Source organism: Salmo salar, chromosome 24 (genome assembly GCF_965601325.2).
Source record: "Salmo salar chromosome 24, fSalSal1, whole genome shotgun sequence".
Lineage (NCBI taxonomy): Eukaryota > Metazoa > Chordata > Actinopteri > Salmoniformes > Salmonidae > Salmo > Salmo salar.
This window is the reverse complement of record NC_138314.1, coordinates 8,085,334-8,104,745: the sequence shown is the minus strand read 5'-3', so window position 1 is coordinate 8,104,745 and position 19,412 is coordinate 8,085,334. Positions and strand designations below refer to the sequence as shown.

Genomic DNA, 19,412 nt, shown 5'->3' with positions numbered 1-19,412 from the left:
GATTTCTCTCTCTCTCTCTGTGTATGTGTGTGCAAGTCAAAATTTTTTGGGACTCACCCTACTTGTAGAGAAACGCCAATGCCATCCTCCACTCTTTCATGACGAAACTGTCTATGACTGTCATATAGTGCATGCTTTTAGTTTTTGTTGTCCTAGGCTTCCTGGTTAAAATGCTTGCTCACTAGCCTAACTTCCTTTCATGGGCGACGATGAGCCAACATTAGCCTACTTCATCTAGTCCAAATCCCTATCTCCATCCATAGCTAATTTAGGAAATGGCCAATTTTAGCTAGCTAGAGGACAACGACACAACGAGATGCAACAATTCCATTTTTTTTTGTCAATGTCGTTTTGCTTTTGATATGATTGGTGTGAAGCCAAATCCAAACTGGCTTCCCAGTTGAGCTCGCTCAGTTTAGATCAACGCTGATTGGCTATTCTTTTATACTGTTTTTTATCAAGGGAGGCCAAATGCTCTCTGGCTTCCCTTGTGTTCAATGCTACGGCGGCAACAATGTCATACCCTTTTTGATCATACAGCATTAGATAGATGGGCTACACATTCAGAAACAGAGGGGCACTGTTTGGCTCGCTCGGATGCCTTCTCCAGTGAGATACATTCAACTTCTTGAGAAGTGAAGAACATTCTGAAACCCAGAGAGACAAAATAAATAATTTTAGCTTTTTGTCTTGGTCAATTTTTTTAATAGACACCACTGGTCAAGGGAAATATAGTATTCTTTCTAACAAAGATATCAACATATATTTAAGGATGTTGTGTATCCCTGGAAATAATCAGAATTCATGTAAACATTAAAGTTTTGAAAACATAGCTTGTCCGGGTATGGGTTAAGTTGAGCCGTGGGACAGAGTAAATTAAGCTGCCTACACATTTTTTTTACTTAATGAAATATTACCATTACCTTTTTAAAACCCTTTCCCAAACACAATTAATTGCAATCACAATGCTTTTTTGCCTTTCATACTTTTAAGCAACTTTTAACACAGGCTTAACAAATAACAAACCCTTTGAACTTTTTTGGAAACACTTAACATAGGCCGGCCCCTGTTCCCCAGTTGTAATTAATTTCACTGGGTAAAAATCATTTTTTTTTACACCAAATTTGCTTACCACTTTTTCCATGTGGTTTCTTACTTCACAGACTCCATGAAATGATTACCTTTTCCTAAATATTTGTTAAAATTATTAATTTTGTGTGTGATTTCCTAGAAACAATGGTGGCTCAACTTACCCCACTCTCCCCTAGGTGCCATTATCTAATAAATATGGCAAGGTACTGCTGCTATTCTGATGTAAACCTCTCTTGCCACATCGAAACAATTAACCATTTCGAATTAAGAAAAAGACTAGCAGAGAAGCTGTAAGAACAGCTTTAACATTGTAGGCCTATTTGCCTTTGGCATCATAGTGCCATACTCAGAGCCAATTCATTAGAACTGTCACAAGGTAGTAGCAATGGTGAAAACAGTTAACGCCGTGAAATTTGTCCCTCTTCTCTTTCCTTACATTAGCTAGTTAGCTAGTAGTCAGTGTTTTGGTTAAATGCATGCAAAAGTGGTCCCTCCAGAGAAAAGCTCAAGTGATTGTATCTTCATATATTTCAGACAGTTCGTGTGAGCTCTTCTACAAGAACATTAGCAGGAAGCACGGTAAACGCAGATAGCTTCATAGCCAACTTTCTGCAAGAAGTTAACGTTAGACCGGTTTCTGTAAACAAAACCTAGCTAGCTAGCGAACGTTCGCTAGCAATTAAGCAACTAACGTTAGCCAGAGAGACCCCATCGTCGGGTCTCTGGCTAGGAAACAACCAATGAAGTACTACCTAACTAGTTGGTTATCTTTAGAGATGAAAGGGCCAACATAAATGACAGAATACTGTCATTAGTCGACCGTTTGTATGTGGAATAGGCTGTAATGTGTTCAAATGCTATTATGTAGCTAGCATATATGCCTCTGTAGCGTTATCTAGCTAGCTAACTTGTCTATGTTGTGTCGTGGAGGAATAGCTAGGCTAACTGAACATGACTGTATAACTCCAGATAGGCTACTGAATGGCATAATCATATTTTTTTTCTTTACTGCCATGTCCTTTTTCTTTGTGTTAAATTAGAATGTAGTGTGTCATCCTCCTTACGATTTATTGGATGTAGTGCTATGAGTTATATATTGTTTCCCAAGAGATTGTTTCCTTGAATCAAGTAGGCAATCGTTGTAAATTAATTTGAAACTAAATAAAAGTGCCCCTTTCTAGGACAAGGTCATCTGACTGAGAGGTCAAGGGTTATTGCAATTCTGAAGAGAAACAATTTTGTTCAGTCTGTAGCTATTACTGCCTGTATAGAACTTCATTGTGTGTTTATGATTCACAACACACTGGCCTTATTCTTCCCCTTGTCACTGTAAGAAATATTTGCTGTGTAGATGTATGTCTTTTTTACACTGAACAAGAATTGACCTTTAGGGACAATAAAGATCTAGGCAATTGAATGGAATTATTCATCATCTCTGTCATACATCCACACATGTGCTGCCCTATGTGATCAGTAGGGTTGACACTTGTTTTGCTACGCCTGGTTTAGACTTGTCTGGAGGATTTTCATAATTCCATTGAGTAAGCTAGTAACCCTAATGAGGAGAGTAATGTCTAGTGTAGAAGTTAACATTGATTTTAGTTTTTTTCTTTCAGCAAGTGTGAGACCATGGTGGTGAATCTCTGCCTGCCACATTTCAAGACCACCATCCAGTGTGACAAGGTACAAAACATTTTACATTGCATTAGGATTGTATGGACCGGAGCTGACGACATCCCCCCTTTATGGGTCGTTTTCTAGCGTTGGTTCAATGTGTCGGCTAACAATCTGAACAAAGGTTGTATGCTTTATTTTTTTTTAAAAATCTAATTATCATTTAACCTTTAACTAGGCAAGTCAGTTAAGAACAAATTCTTATTTACAATGACGGCCTACCCCGGCCAAACCCTAACGATGCTGGGACAATTGTGCACCGCCCTATGGTTATGCTATGGGTATGCTCAGTCAGTCAAAGCAAATGGGGGGGTGCTTCTAAGTAAAACATCTAAAATGAGCATTCTTATTGGAAAAGTTCAGATACTCGCTTTCCTCCTCCTGAGTGCGAACCTGGCATCCAGCTGACAAAGCCACTTTTCCTTTTTGTCTCGTCTCACCCTCTTGTCCTTCTTTAATACATCTGTGGTCATGTTCTGTCTTCTGGGTTTTATGGAGAGGAGGAGGAAAAAGAGCTAGGGTGAGAGATGTACGCTAGAATGAGAGGAAGAGGTTGAAAGGAGAGGAGCAAGTGTGGGAGGTTGAATCACAGCTGACCTTGCTATGTTCCTCGCTTTGTATTATAGGCTGTATGATACTCTCTTGGCTAGTCCTTATTATTGTTCTGGGGGTGAATCTTCATCCTTTTCACTCTCCTCTTATACCTCTCCCTCTCTCCTTTCATTCTCCACCTCTCCTTTTTGCCCTTCCTATCTCCTCTTTCCCTTACCTCACTTTACCCCTCATAACTTCTCTCTTCAACCCTACCTCTCTCTCTCCTCCTCCTTTCCATCCCTCTCCCCTTCCTCACTCTTCACCCCTCTCTCTCTCCTCTCTACTTTTCCCGCTCTTCCTCATCTAGCTGTGTGCAGATGGGTATGACGTCACCAACCTCCTATCGGCCGACCCAGCAGTCCGGAGGCGGGGTTTTAAGCTGGAGTACTTCCTTCGGCCACCCGTTCAGGTGAGCTGACGCTCTAGAATATTTAGAGATTAATCTTATGACATCACTGTTCGATTCTTCATCTCTTTCTAGAGAAGTCGTCATTTTGGGCGTGTCTGTCTAATCTTCCCTTTATCTGACCCTAGGTGACACTGCAGTTTGGTTTCCAGGTGGAAGTGTGTCGGGTGGATGTGGAGCTGTGGCCCTGGGGGATGGACCGTGGACAAGCCTGCAAGAGGCTGGAGATCAGCACCAGCTCTGATCCCCCACTCCCTCACAGTCACAGCCTAGAGCAGGGCCAAAGTCAGGTCCAACAAGGCCAAGAGAAGGGCCAGCAATGGGACCAAGCCAAGGCCCAATTCAAAGGCCACCAATGGGGCCTCCAGGCCCAACAATGGAGCCTACAAGGCCAGGAGAAGAGCCAGCAATGGGCCCAACGTGGCCAAACTCAGAGTCACACAGACACCAGCCAGGGGGATTTCCGCCTAGTGGGACGCTGTGAACTAAGAGAAGAGACCCATGTCAGTTTCTCCCATCCGTGTTTCCGCCCGCGCCCTCCCTTCCCCTCCCTGCCACCGCCCCCCCGAGAGGGGTGTAGACAAGAGGAGCTGTGGAGTAGGGGGCCGCTCTCACTAGGCTCTGTGAAGCAACTCCGTGTGTCAGTGCCGTACGGTGCGGGTGCCTCCGCGATGGGGCTCAAGGCACTGGCAGTGTGGGGGCTGCCTTCTCGCTGCTGCCCTCCAGAGGAGGCGGAGAGGGTGAGAATAGCACATGAGAATGCTAGCCTGAGACCAGCGCCACAGCTTGGCCACTTGGCATCAGCGCAGCCTTCACCTGTCATTCAACCACAGCCACTGTCACAGACGACAACAGCAACTAGGTAAAGTGTGTTTTAAATTCTGACTGTTTTCAACACAATATATGATGCAAGGTGAATTGTAATTCTGTTCCACAAGCCAAAGGCAAGATCTCTGGGACGATAATAATGTTCTGTATTTTTCTCTGTCCAATTCCCCCCCCAGCCTCCTGCAGGTCCCTGAGGATTTCCTGGACCCCCTGACCCAGGAAGTGATGCTGCTCCCTATGCTGCTGCCCAGCGGAGTGTCTGTGGACAGCTCCACTCTGGAGGAGTACCAGAGGAGGGAGGCTACCTGGGGTCGTGTCCCCAACGACCCCTTCACCGGTGTCCCCTTCATTCCTGAGGCACAGGCCCTCCCCAACCCCCACCTGAAGAGCCGCATCGACCGCTTCCTGCTTCAAACAGGGTTAGAGGTCAGGGAGGGGATGGTGGGGAGGCAGGTCCAGGGGGAGAGTCCGCACACCTCCAGGCTCATACCCCCACAGAGGACTGGGGACAGTGGGGACCCTGCTGTCACTACTGCTGCTGCTGCTGCTATAGAGTCAGCCAACCACCAGGGTGCACTTAGCAGAAACAGTGGGACTCTCACACAGACTACCCAAAAACGTGCAGAAAGTGTTAATACTGAGAGGAGCCACTCTACACAGCACAGGGGAACCGGAGCTTTTAACAACAGGGTGAAGAATGGGAATGGGAAGGACCGGTGTGCTGTTAAAGTTGGTCGTAAAGAAGGGGTAGTGGATAGAGTGAGTCCCCAGGATGGAGGGCCAGATTTGGGTAGTAGAAGGAAGAGAGAGCTGGAGGTTTGGGCCACTCTGATTCGCTCTAAGGGAAAGGGTGAGCCCACCGCGGCCAAAGCAGCCTCTGCTAGTGCTGGTCACGCCAAGGAGCTACTTCCCGACTCGAAAAGACTAAGAACCGACACAAACTCCACTATCTCCACAGGTAAGTGGTAAACTGGTGTAGACAATTCAAAAAGTGTGAGAGCAAAACATCAAGGCATTCATTCTCTTGCTAGTTCAAAGGCCTTTATTGAGGGTTGGATCTATCAAATATTTGAATGTGTTGCTGTGTTATTCCTTTTGTTCCAGCCACTGTTCCCAGCGGTAGCTCCCATGAGCATTGTTCGTCTGCCAGTCTAGACCATGAGCAGCGTTTGTCTGCCAGTCTAGACCAGGCCCTTCTCTCAGCCCTGCAGGGTCGACCCTCCTTTACCTCCTACACCTCCCAAACCCCCCAGGTCCAACACAAACACACAGACACACCCGCTGACACCCCAACAGGTAGGAGCAGCGGCTAGTTGCTGGTATGAATATGGCTAAGATGTGTATCTTTTCCTCGGAGTAATCACTCATCTGACAAGAAAAAAACAATTCAGTGGAATCCTGGTTTTTCTCTTCTCCAATCCCTTTCAGAAAAGTGATTACTTCAATTAAAATAGAAAGGCTGTAATGCTTTTATAAGGTTTTCCATCAACTTCAGGGTTGAGAGTACGAATGAATGACGGGGATAAGTTTTGAGTTGACTATTCATTAGTTGAACAAGTTAGATGGTTAAGTAGTGGGATGTTGCCTAGTTACCAGGGAGAAAGACACTTAAAACATAGAGAGGCAGTCCAACGGCAGGCTTTTCAGGCCGACTGCACTGTACCGAGGTCTTTCAGTTTGTTATTCTCACCTACAGTATGTGTGCAGAGATGGGTCAAGATGGGTCTTTCTTTATACTGGATCCTCTGCAACTTGCCATAAAATCGTTATTTCCATTGCTGTAATTCCTGTAGTTTGTTGATAGCCTTTTTTCAATAATGTTTCAGTTGTTGGAGAGTGAATACAGTGGTCTGTGAGAGAGAAAATAAAAACTGAACAGATACTCATTCAAGGTTATATGTACTGCTCAATACATGTGTTCTCTTTCTCTCCTTCACCCTCTATAGCTTTTCCTATTTCTCTCCTTCCCCCCCTTCTCTCTCCCCTTCCCTTTCTCTCTCTCCCAGGTGAGAACAGGTGTGGTTCGTGTTCCTGCTCTCTGTCCGTCTACTCGACCTCTCCGTCAGCATACCGCCTGCCCTGTGGTCACTTCCTGTGCCGCCCCTGCCTACACAGGAAGTCCCGCCCACTTGTCACCACAGCAATGCCCAATCACATCCTATGTCCCACCTGCAATATCCCTGCCTCTTCCAGTAACATCACACGCGTGCATCACTGAATGAAAATATTTGTGGCATTAACCACTGAACAACCCTACTCACTGAAAACATGTGTGTTGTTAACCACCACCGGACTCCCACTCACTGTACATGCCTGTGCTCTTCTCTGCAAATGTGAGGGGTGGACATTGGAGGAAACAGATTACAATGGGACTCTTTATTATCCCTTGGGCCTTGATAAACAAATCCACCTGTCTTGTGCTGCCCCTCTACCCCACTCCCCAACAGAAGTCATTAAAACGTTTACAGACTAAACTTCTTAAATGTATGTTTTAGTTTGGTTTATTAATTGTGGTGATGTGGGTCGTACTTGCACCCAAGTGTCATAACTTAAGGAGAGTGTGTTTCTGCTTTATCTAACTTGTCTTGCTAAACGAGGCAATAGTGTAGCGTCACAGCCTTTTGTCAGCTGCCAATGTATAGATTGATCAGAGAGGAATAGAAAAGTATGTTCAGTCACAAAGAAAGGTTGGGAGAGATGGAGAACAGAGTGGTCCAAGGTTGCTGTATCTGAGTGGCCAGTACAGCAAAACCTCTTTGCTGATTTCCCCCCCCCCGTTTTCAAGATTCAAAGTATATTTTGCCACAATAGTCTCAAACATAAAGACAGAAATGTTAATTGACAGGGACTTCATACATCGGTAATTTAAAGCAACTTCAAAGGTGAATACATTTATCTATACTATTCTCATTCTCTTCTGTCTTTTCACATTTGGGCAAAAGTCCATCCTCTCTCCTCCGTGACCCGGAAACCGAAAAGTGGTCGAGGAGAGTGTCGATACGATAGTAGGTGAACACGAGTGTCTTCCCCTCCTTGATAGCCACCTTTCATCGAGGATAGTCGTGTATCCTACCCGAGTCCTTCATAGAAGAGTTTTGAAATCTGCCACACCCCGTTTGAATCAGCTATTGTTTTGTAAGAGAAGGACATGTACATGTTAAAAATAAGTAGCATGTTGTTTTTATCTAGAAAATGTATTGCGCAATTAACTTTGTTTTTATAATTTTACACATTTATTTTGGGATCCACCCTGTAAAAGTAATTTGCTTGATGACGCACGAGTGGAAGAGAGTCTCATTTCATATTTTCGTCCACTTTCTCTCGATTTACCTTTTTCAAAAGGAGGTGAGAGAGGACGGAGCAGAGGACGCATGAATTCAGCTAATCCAGTTGAGGAAAAGGCCCTTGCCTTCTCTATTCCTCTCATCCGTCTCATTGTGAGGACCCTTGAGTTGTTTGCTGAAGGCTAAAACACCTCAAACCTTTAGGCAATCGATGAAGAGTGAGAGGTAGAGAAAGAGTGACAGTGAACAGTGTTCCCAAGGCTGGCGTATCATTGGGAGGAAACAAAGAAGAACCATGTGCTGAACTGACCACTGGAGGCCTGTACTAGATCAACATCCCTCTGCTCCCTCTCCTCATTTCTACCATCTCAACTGACAGAAGGAGGCCAGTACAAGATGGAACTTCTCTACACCTGTTTATTCAATCTAAAGGAGAGCCGCACACTCTAGGAGCTCAGATGCAAAACTATTTATGTCCAACGTTTCGAAAGACGAGCTGTCTTCATCAGGGTATAATGACAAACACTGCGAGATGACTCATTTATATGGTGTCAAAAGACACACACAGGTGTCTGTATTCATGGCCAGTTGTGGCCTGATATCATTGGTTAATTCTCATATATTAAAATAGCATACAAAAAACATAAATGGATAGCGTACGATCATAGATACAATTTGGCTACATAAGCCGACAAACATTTACAATAGCAAAATCACAATAATCACAAGAATGGCTTCAGATCAAAGTTTACGATGAGACCATTTTGTGATCCCCATACACCGCAATCCTGACAAAGTATAGGAGTTAGGAAGTTGAGGTTGCAAGGGCAACGTAAAGCTGGAGAAGTGTCTTGTCCCTGGTTCTCTGTAATGAGTGGCTTGGCAGACAGCAATGCTGGTGTTCTTTCTCTCTCTCACTGACACTCATTTTGGGGTTATATGGGCAGAATTGGAGATTGTTTTTTTTACTAAACATTGAGATCATAAGGTCTATGCAGACAGACACCAGTCAAACTAATCTACAACAGTACACAAATTATGTGTACTGCTGTTATGAGGCTACAATATATATATATATATATATATATATATATTTTAAACATGCTCTCACATGTAAACATTCCTTTGAACCACATACTCTTGAAAGTATAGCAGAATGAGGTACTGTACTTGTAATGTATAGACCTGTTTTTACGAAGGTATCTTGAAATGACTTTCTACTTATCAGAGGACCAGCCTCAACTCCCTATCACTCTCAGGAAGATAACAAGAACACAGTTACCCTCCTACTAAGCATCTTTTGCCCTTTTTTATTTCTGAACAATCTGCCTGCTTAATTTAATTTGCTATTTACAAGTTAATCAGCAACATAATGACAGTTTATAAGGAGAACACAAACCTAAGCATGCATCAAGACACTCATCTAGAATACAATAATGAATCTGATAATTTAAATGTCAGTTTGAGATGCAAATTTATATTGGCAGACATGTTTTGCTTCTTCCGTCATTAATAAATAGAAACACATCTCGAAGGAAAACTTATTTGTCACATTGTCCATGGAACACGGTCGCTGTGATATCATGTTTAAGTCTGTTTTACCTCTTGGACTTTTCTTTCCACATCATGTAAAGTAGTGTATTAAGGAAAACTTTAGAAATATGCCATATAAATACCTAAACAATGATTATGCAATGATATTTTGTCGAAATAAAACCATACTTTTTTTCCCCTCACTGGGCACAGACGTTAATTCAACGTCTATTCCACATTGGTTCAAATGACGAGGAAACAACGTTGATTCAACCAGTGTATGCCCAGTGGGTTACTTTCATGCCACCTAGCTAGCTACCACATACAGGTAACTGCCATCATAAAGGAAACCTCAACATTGTGTCTTAATATGGCGTTGGTCCACCATGAGCCAGAACAGCTTCAATGCACCGTGGCATAGATTCTACAAGTGTCTAGAACTCTATTGGAGGGTTGTCACTAGTTACCACAGCCACAAAGTCATAAACCTGCCTATTTCTACAATAGATTTTCTTCAAATGTGATTTTAAACCTACACTTAATCACACTGCTAACCTTATGCCTAACCTTAAATTAAGACCAAAAAGCCAATGTTTGTTTTCATGAACTTTTACGATAGCCCATTTTGACTGTGTGGCTGTGGTAACTAGATGTGACACTCAATGAATGGCCAAAGCCATCGATGACGTTTTTCCGTTCATATGTGAAGACTCAATAGCGCAAGAGAGGAAGAAGCGAAGCGAGAAGTTGTACGCAGGCCAAATTCTGTCCACAAAAACAAGCCCTCGAAGTGAGGAAGTTTTGTATGGAGGCCAATGAGTGCCAAATTTGGTCAATGAAAAATATACACTGCTCAAAAAAATAAAGGGAACACTTAAACAACACAATGTAACTCCAAGTTAATCACACTTCTGTGAAATCAAACTGTCCACTTAGGAAGCAACACTGATTGACAATAAATGTCACATGTTGTTGTGCAAATGGAATAGACAACAGGTGGAAATTATAGGCAATTAGCAAGACACCCCCAATAAAGGAGTGGTTCTGCAGGTGGGGACCACATACCACTTCTCAGTTCCTATGCTTCCTGGCTGATGTTTTGGTCACTTTTGAATGCTGGCGGTGCTTTCACTCTAGTGGTAACATGAGACGGAGTCTACAACCCACACAAGTGGCTCAGGTAGTGCAGCTCATCCAGGATGGTACATCAATGCGAGCTGTGACAAGAAGGTTTGCTGTGTCTGTCAGCGTAGTGTCCAGAGCATGGAGGCGCTACCAGGAGACAGGCCAGTACATCAGGAGACATGGAGGAGGCCGTAGGAGGGCAACAACCCAGCAGCAGGACCGCTACCTCCGCCTTTGTGCAAGGAAGAGCAGGAGAAGCACTGCCAGAGCCCTGCAACATGACCTCCAGCAGGCCACAAATGTGCATGTGTCTGCTCAAACGGTCAGAAACAGACTCCATAAGGGTGGTATGAGGGCCCGACGTCCACAGGTGGGGGTTGTCCTTACAGCCCAACACCGTGCAGGACGTTTGGCATTTGCCAGAGAACACCAAGATTGGCAAATTCGCCACTGGCGCCCTGTGCTCTTCACAGATGAAAGTTGGTTCACACTGAGCACGTGACAGACGTGACAGAGTCTGGAGACGCCGTGGAGAACGTTCTGCTGCCTGCAACATCCTCCAGCATGACCGGTTTGGTGGTGGGTCAGTCATGGTGTGGGGTGGCATTTCTTTGGGGGGCCGCACAGCCTTCCATGTGCTCGCCAGAGGTAGCCTGACTGCCATTAGGTACCGAGATGAGATCCTCAGACCCCTTGTGAGACCATATGCTGGTGCGGTTGGCCCTGGGTTCCTCCTAATGCAAGACAATGCTAGACCTCATGTGGCTGGAGTGTGTCAGCAGTTCCTGCAAGAGGAAGGCATTGATGGTATGGACTGGCCCGCCCGTTCCCCAGACCTGAATCCAATTGAGCACATCTGGGACATCATGTCTCGCTCCATCCACCAATGCCACGTTGCACCACAGACTGTCCAGGAGTTGGCGGATGCTTTAGTCCAGGTCTGGGAGGCGATCCCTCAGGAGACCATCCGCCACCTCATCAGGGGCATGCCCAGGCGTTGTAGGGAGGTCATACAGGCACGTGGAGGGCACACACACTACTGAGCCTCATTTTGACTTGTTTTAAGGACATTACATCAAAGTTGGATCAGCCTGTAGTGTGGTTTTCCACTTTAATTTTGAGTGTGACTCCAAGTCCAGACCTCCATGGGTTGATAAATTGGATTTCCATTGATTATTTTTGTGTGATTTTGTTGTCAACACATTCAACTATGTAAAGAAAAAAGTATTTAATAAGATTATTTCTTTCATTCAGATCTAGGATGTGTTGTTTAAGTGTTCCCTTTATTTTTTTGAGCAGTATACTTACTAATTTGCTACGTGGGGGTTATTTCGTAATGGTTAGGGTGTTATGTATGCACTGATAAAACTGGACTTTAGCATGGACATTGCCATTGAGGGATTGCACCATTTTAAAGTAGTCAACTGGGCTGGAATGAAGAAGAAAATTTACTACTTTAAAATTGAGATCACATATATATATATATATTAACTATAACCTGCTGCTGCTGAGTATCAGGCAGTGAGCAGGTTGTTACTGAGTGAGTGAGTGAATGAATGAAGGGTGGGGAGGGCCAGAGGAGTGTGTGTGCGTTGAGAGAGTGCTGCAGCAGAGGTAACTGTCAAGGAGTAGTTGCAGCACATGTGACAACGTTTTACCATTTGTAGCTAGGCTATTTAGATGTGTTATTATGGAGACACACTTTTTCCGTATAACATTAACGCGCTAGAACCGATAACGGCGACAAATCATTGGAAAATGACTTTTGGCGCACAAGAGCTCTTTAGATAAATTCACTCTGAAATAACATGTTGGCCTTTTCAGGGGCTTTCGGCTACCTGCATCTAGCTCAGCAAACCATGGCAAAGTTGAATTACAATTTTAAACCCAGATGTTAGTCAGTATGCCTAGCCTATGTCTATTGAAATAAGTCAGTCTCGCAAATAGGCCATTAATAACGGTGTGTTGTCTTAACATTTGGCACAATTGCCAGAAAAGCTTGGGTCCAAGAAAACACAGAATTTCTCATTTGGGTCCCAGGCTGAAAAAGTTTAAGAACCCCTGGGCTAGAATGGTCCCACCTGATCTCGCCAAGTCCCGCTTGCCTTCCATTTGTGAGGACAGGTATTCCCATTGTTAAGCCTTGTTCACACTGCAGGCCTTAATGCTCAAATCAGTTTTGTTTTTCAAATCCGTTTTGGAATACTGACTGTCCAAACAGCAAGTTACACGTGGCTGTGTTCAGACAGCAGTCATTTGCTGACATGACTACGCTAATTGTCATTGTAATGACAGGTGTGTGTGCAGTAGTTTACGCTGATTGGTAGGTGCTCGTGCTTCCTATCACTCAGAAGTTATGTAGCAAGCTAAGGTGACAATGCCTGCCATAGACGTTTCCCAGTTGCTTTGCATGTTCAAAATCATAGTGTAAGAACACTTAAGGGGCCTCACGAGTGGCACAACGGTCTAAAGCAGTGCTTGAGGCGTCACTACAGACCCGTGTTCGACCCCAGGCTGTGTCACAGCCAGCCGTGACCGGGAGACCCATGAGGCAGCACACAATTGGCCCAGCGTCGTCTGGGTTAGGGGAGGGTTTGGGTTTTGGAATTCCTTGTCCTACAGCGCTCTAGCGACTCCTTGTGGCGGGTCGGGCGCCTGCAAGCTGACTCCGGTCGCCAGCTGGACGGTGTTTCCTCCGACACATTGGTGCAGCTGGCTTCCGGGTTAGTGAGCAGTGTGTCAAGAAGCAGTGCGGCTTGGCAGGGTCGTGATTCGTAGGAAGCATGGCTCTCGAACTTCGCCTCTCCCGAGTCCGTAGGGAGTTGCACGGCTTTACTCAAGTTGAAGGCTGCCCAGGGTACTGCAGGCTGCCATTAGCAACTAAATTAGGCCTATCCTTATAAGTTCTTCTGTCTGCGATTGTAAAATAATCGGTTCAATAATATACACAATCCCCACACTATGGAAGGCAACTACTATCGTCCCCATTCCCCAAAAGTCTCCCCCGACTGAGTTCAACCATTACCGACCTGTTCCTCTCACATCACTGATCATGAAATGCTTGGAAAGACTGGTTCTTAACATCCTACTGGCCACTGTTAACTCCCCCTTGATCCCTACTAGTTTGTTTACAAAGCGGGGAGAGAAACAGATGAGAAGGTGGTCTGCATGCTGCACAGGCTCCTGTAACTCCTGGAGGGAATGTGGAATTACACATGCATCCTGTTCGTGGATTTTAAATCTGCCTTCAACACCATCCAATGGCACACTATGATTCAAAAGCTCAATAACCTGGACGTATCTCCCACCATCATCTGCTGGATCCACAACTTTTTAAGTGGCAGACCCCAGGCCATGAGGACAGATAAAACCCTGTCCTCTGTGCACATCACCAACACGGGCGTGCCCCAGGGTTGCGTTCTTAGTCCATTCCTCTACACCCGGTACGCTAAGGACTGCCAAAGCATGGACCAGAATACACTCCTTTTCAAGTACTCTGATGACACAGCCATCCTGTCCCTCCTGAACAACCCCCCTCCTTCCAGCAATATCAATCATCCGTTAACCTATTCAGTAAATGATGGCGCAATAATCACCTGGATCTTAACCATCGACTTCCACTATTCTCATCAGAGAGGCCGTCAAAATGGTTCCTTCATTCAAATATCTCGGAATAACAATAAACCACAAGCTCACCTTCGAACAACATACCACTAAAATAACTTAGAAATCCCAGCACATCTGTCTGTCATCAGACATATGCACAACCTGTCCGTCAAATCCAAACTCCTTCTGCTACTGTACCAGAGCATAATTGATATCTGTTACAGTAAAATAATGGAATTAAGGAATATATAAGTATTAGGATGAGCAATGTCAGAGTGGCATCACTGCGCGTTTCGAGAGGAGTTTCATCCCGGGGAGTATCACCATAGTGAAAAATTCCATGTCATTTTTCCTATTTATGCCTTTTGTCTGTTTCTTCTGTGTTTCATATTTGTTTTATCAATTCATGTGTGAGCTGTGCCAAGAGTTTCCTCTTGTAGGACAATAAATGTGATTCTGATTCTACATCTGGTGTATTAGAAGCAATTATTGGTACCATGGTTGTCTTCAAAAACATTTTTTTATTTACACTAAGATTGACCACGAATATTAAAATGTTATATTCACTATAGTGGGGATCCTGTTTTCTGCTAATAATGCCTGCAGTACAGCTGTTGGCCTTGAACTTCCATGCCTTCAATGAGAGGGAGCAGTCGTTCTCCCCTGGCGACACCATTCTTCCACAAGAAATTCCATCATTTTGTGTTTTGTTGATGGTGGTGGAAAACACTGTCTCAGGCGCCGCTCCAGAAGTGTTCAATTGGGTTGAGATCTGGTGACTGAAACTGCCATGTCATATGGTTAACATCGTTTTCATGCTCATCAAACCATTCAATGACCACTCGTGCCCTGTGGATGGGAGCATTGTCATCCTATGGGGATGCAAAAATAGTGGCCTGCCCAGCCTTTTAATACATGACCCTAAGCATGATGGGATGTTAATTGCTTAATTAACTCAGGAACCACACCTGTGTGGAAGCACCTTCTTTCAATATAGGCAACTTTATCCCTCAGTTACTCAAGTGTTTCCATTATTTTGGCAGTTGCTTGTACATAAATAATTCATAAAAATTAAACCAAATGAGTATACATGCAGTTTTGAATACAGACTAGATGTTTTCTTCTGCCAGGTTCAAAGGTCTCTTTTGTTGCTCAGATAATTTAGAATTTTGGATGCGGAGACAGACACTGTGTGACGTCTCTTTCTCTTCCCTCTCCCTTTCCCTCTCATTCCCTTGTTCTCTCTTTCTATTAACTTCAACCCTCTCCCTGCTCTGTGGTGTCCTGAAAACAAGTGACCGCCTCCATCCCTCTATTCGCAGGGTCATACAGTCAAGGCCATTATGTGCCAGTTGTATAGACTACCTTGGCCAGGCAGTGTCTATACATCCCACCCCTGCACTGAGTGTTCTGCTATCTAGCTATCAGAACTGGTTATCTTTGGCTCTGTCCAGAAACATTGAAACAACCTCTGCCCCTAACCCCCAGGTCCTTGTGCATGGCTCTGACTTATGCCGATCTGAAAAGGATTAGATAGGTACAGTGTTTCCCCTAGGATATTCTTCAGCAGCAGCAGCAGAGGTAGCGGGGAATTTTTTGGGTTAATGACTGTGAGAAGGTCACTTGGGGTGGGACATTCTACACCAAAATGCATGAAAATGTTGTTTTCTTCCTTTGAAACTCATCTGAAAATCGAGGCCAATTTCATTTTATCTATTGATCTCAATGACATCACCAGACAATTCTATGTTAACCGCAAAAATGATTTAGCTAGTGTAACTTTACTGTATCTTAGCTAACAATTATTACAGCAATGTGGAGCTACAGGTGGCCTATAGGCTACATGAAGTTCCAGGGATACGTGTTGTTTCCAAGCAGGGCACTGTCTACCTAACATTATTGAACAAATTGTTTATTTCTGTTTTATACAACGGGTGGATCTAATCCTGAGTGGTCTTTACCTTTCTCCTTCCTTCTAAATGTGGGCAACCTACAACTCTCAAAAAACATGCAACAGCACCATCCTAAAATCTGAGGCAAAACAGAAAAGGAATAGGAAATACTCTCAATTGAAAGGACATCATGGTGGCATAGGTTATGCCACACGGGAAGGACAAAAAGTCTAACTGAATTGAGAAGCAAAATAGAATATGGTATGGCTTAGGATAATGGGAATTGTTCATTAGTAGGGTACTAGAGGGTAACTAGCCCCCCCAAGATCGATGTCTAATTGCTAACACAAAACAGCAACGCTTGGGGAAAAAATGGTATGTGGATGAAGGTTATGCTTAGGCAAATAAACAATAAAGGGAAATAAATGGCTACAGTTTACACTTTTTAAAGGTATTTCATGAAATGTTGTTTTTAGAAAAGGGGTGTTTTTTAAAAGTACCGGGGGCAACTTAGCCAGTATCGGGTTGCCAGTAACCCCTGTAGAAGATTATGGCATAGGGTTTCACACAAGTGTGTTAAAATCCATTTCATGGGTCGGGTTTAAATTGTTTAGTATGTAATAATTAAAAGCTAAGTCTAGTTGTCTTATTTGAATCATTTTTATAAAATATGGGGGGGAAATGGTGTTGCACATGTCACCGTTAATATCCGCAGTATAAGGAGAGTTCCTCTTTTTAACTCACCTGCACATTCATTTTATTTGTTCTTTCTCCGTTGTTCCTTTTCCATACAGTCCATTATGTACAATTGCACAAAATATTATTTGAATAATGCAAGATTTTAAATCCCAGCAGTCTTTAAAATGACATTCAGGAGCAAAAGGTTTTCAATAGTTGTTTTTAATTAATGTAAAAAAGATTCATTGGAATATTGGAATGGAATATACAGTTCCTTCAGAAAGTATTCAGACCCCTTGACTTTTACGTTACAGCCTTATTCTAAAATTGATTCAATCGTTTTTTCCACCTAATCAATCTGCACACAATATCCCATTATGACAAAGTAAAACCAGAATTATTTACATTTTTGCCCATTTATTAAAGAATGTAATCTGAAATATCACAATTTACATAAGTATTCACACCCTTTACTCAGTACTCTGTTGAAGCACCTTTGGAAGCGATTACAGACTTGAGTATGTTGCTACAAGCTTGGCACACCTACAGTTGAAGTAGAAGTTTACATACACCTTAGCCAAATACATTTAAACTCAGTTTTTCACAATTCCTGACATTTAATCCTAGTAAATATTCCCTGTTTTAGGTCAGTTAGGATCACCATTTTATTTTAAGAATGTGAAATGTTAGAATAATAGTAGAGAGAATGATTTATTTCAGCTTTTACTTCTTTCATCACATTCCCAGTGTGTCAGAAGTTTGTATACACTCAATTAGTATTTGGTAGCATTGCCTTTAAATTGTTTAACTTGGGTCAAACATTTCGGGTAGCCTTCCACAAGCTTCCCACAATAAGTTGGGTGAATTTTGGCCCATTCCTCCTGACAGAGCTGGTGTAACTGAGTCAGGTTTATAGGCCCCCTTGCTCGCACACGCTTTTTCAGTTCTGCCCACAAATGTTCTATAGGATTGAAGTCAGGGCTTTGTGATGGCCACTACAATACCTTGACTTTGTAGTCCTTAAGCCATTTTTCCATAACTTTGGAAGTATGCTTGGGGTCATTGTCCATTTGGAAGAACCATTTCCCTCCTGCAGCAAAACACTCCCACAACATGATGCTGCCACCCCCGTGCTTCACGGTTGGGATGGTGTTCTTCAGCTTGCAAGCCTCCCCCTTTTTCCTCCAAACATAACGATGGTCATTATGGCCAAACAGTTCTATTTTTGTTTCATCAGACCAGAGGACATTTCTCCAAAATGTACGCTCTTGGTCCCCATGTGCAGTTGCAAACCGTAGTCTGGCTTTTTTATGGCGTTTTTGGAGCAGTGGCTTCTTCCTTGCTGAGCGGCCTTTCAGGTTATGTCGATATAGGACTCGTTTTACTGTGGATATAGATACTTTTGTACCTGTTTCCTCCAGCATCTTCACAAGGTCCTTTGCTGTTGTTCTGGGATTGATTTGCACTTTTCGCACCAAAGTACGTTCATCTCTAGGAGACAGAACTCGTCTCCTTCCTGAGCGGTATGACGGCTGCATGGTCCCATGCTGTTTATACTTGCATATTATTGTTTGTACAGATGAACGTGGTACCTTCAGGCGTTTGGAAATTGCTCCCAAGGATGAACCAGACTTGTGGAGGTCTACAATTATTTTCTGAGGTCTTGGCTGATTTCTTTTGATTTTCCCATGATGTCAAGCAAAGAGGCACTGAGTTTGAACGTAGGCCTTGAAATACATCCACAGGTACACCTCCAATTCACTCAAATGATGTCAATTAGCCTATCAGAAGCTTCTAAAGCCATGACATCATTTTCTGGAATTTTCCAAGCTGTTTAAAGGCACAGTCAACTTAGTGTATGTAAACTTCTGACCCACTGGAAATGAGATACAGTGAAATAATCTGTCTGTAAACAATTGTTGGAAAAATTACTTGTGTCATGCACAAAGTAGATGTCCTAACCGACTTGCCAAAACTATAGTTTGTTAACAAGAAATTTGTGGAGTGGTTGAAAAATGAGTTTTAGTGACTCCAACATAAGTGTATGTAAACCTCCGACTTCAACTGTATATTTGGGGAGTTTTCCCATTCTTCTATACAGATCCTCTCAAGCTCTGTCACGTTAGATGGGGAGCGTTGCTGCACAGCTATTTTCAGGTCTCTCCAGAGATGTTTGATCGGGTTCAAGACCGAGCTCTGGCTGGCTGGGCCACTCTGGCTGGGCCATTCATCTTACCCTCAATCCTGACTAGTCTCCCAGTCCCTGCCGCTGAAAAACATCCCCACAGCATAATGCTGCCACCACCATGCTAACAAAATGTGGAAAAGGTCTCAAGGGGTTTGAATACTTTCCAAAGCCACTGTAACTAATAACATTATATAATATTGGAATATATCATTTATAATTTAACTTATATATATAATTATATATATTATATATATATATATAATATATCATTTATAATATAATTTAATAACAATAACTCATAACTGAACTCATTCATTAAATGTAACATTGTGGAAACTCTTGTTCTCTGCTATTGTACGATTCTAATTTGTAAATAGGTCACAAATAAAGCTATCCCCAGTAAAATTGGAGCACAACTCATGAGCCCACCTCCTTCACTGTTCACACCTAACCCAGTCCCCACCTGTGACTGAAAACAGGAGGAGAGATACCAATTGAAAAGCTCTCTCTGG

General features: G+C 43.3%; 1 protein-coding gene across 1 annotated transcript; it reads left to right on the top strand.

Moving 5' to 3' along the window:
• Window positions 1-1,532: 1,532 nt before the first annotated feature.
• On the top strand, window positions 1,533-7,077 carry LOC106585184 (RING finger protein 37). The gene is made up of 7 exons (XM_082968457.1): window positions 1,533-1,671; window positions 2,709-2,775; window positions 3,668-3,769; window positions 3,895-4,628; window positions 4,771-5,552; window positions 5,699-5,890; window positions 6,541-7,077. Exons 2-7 carry the CDS (start codon window positions 2,722-2,724, stop codon window positions 6,810-6,812), a joined length of 2,136 nt encoding a protein of 711 aa, XP_082824583.1. The 5' UTR covers window positions 1,533-1,671; window positions 2,709-2,721; the 3' UTR covers window positions 6,813-7,077.
• The last annotated feature ends 12,335 nt before the right edge of the window (window positions 7,078-19,412 follow it).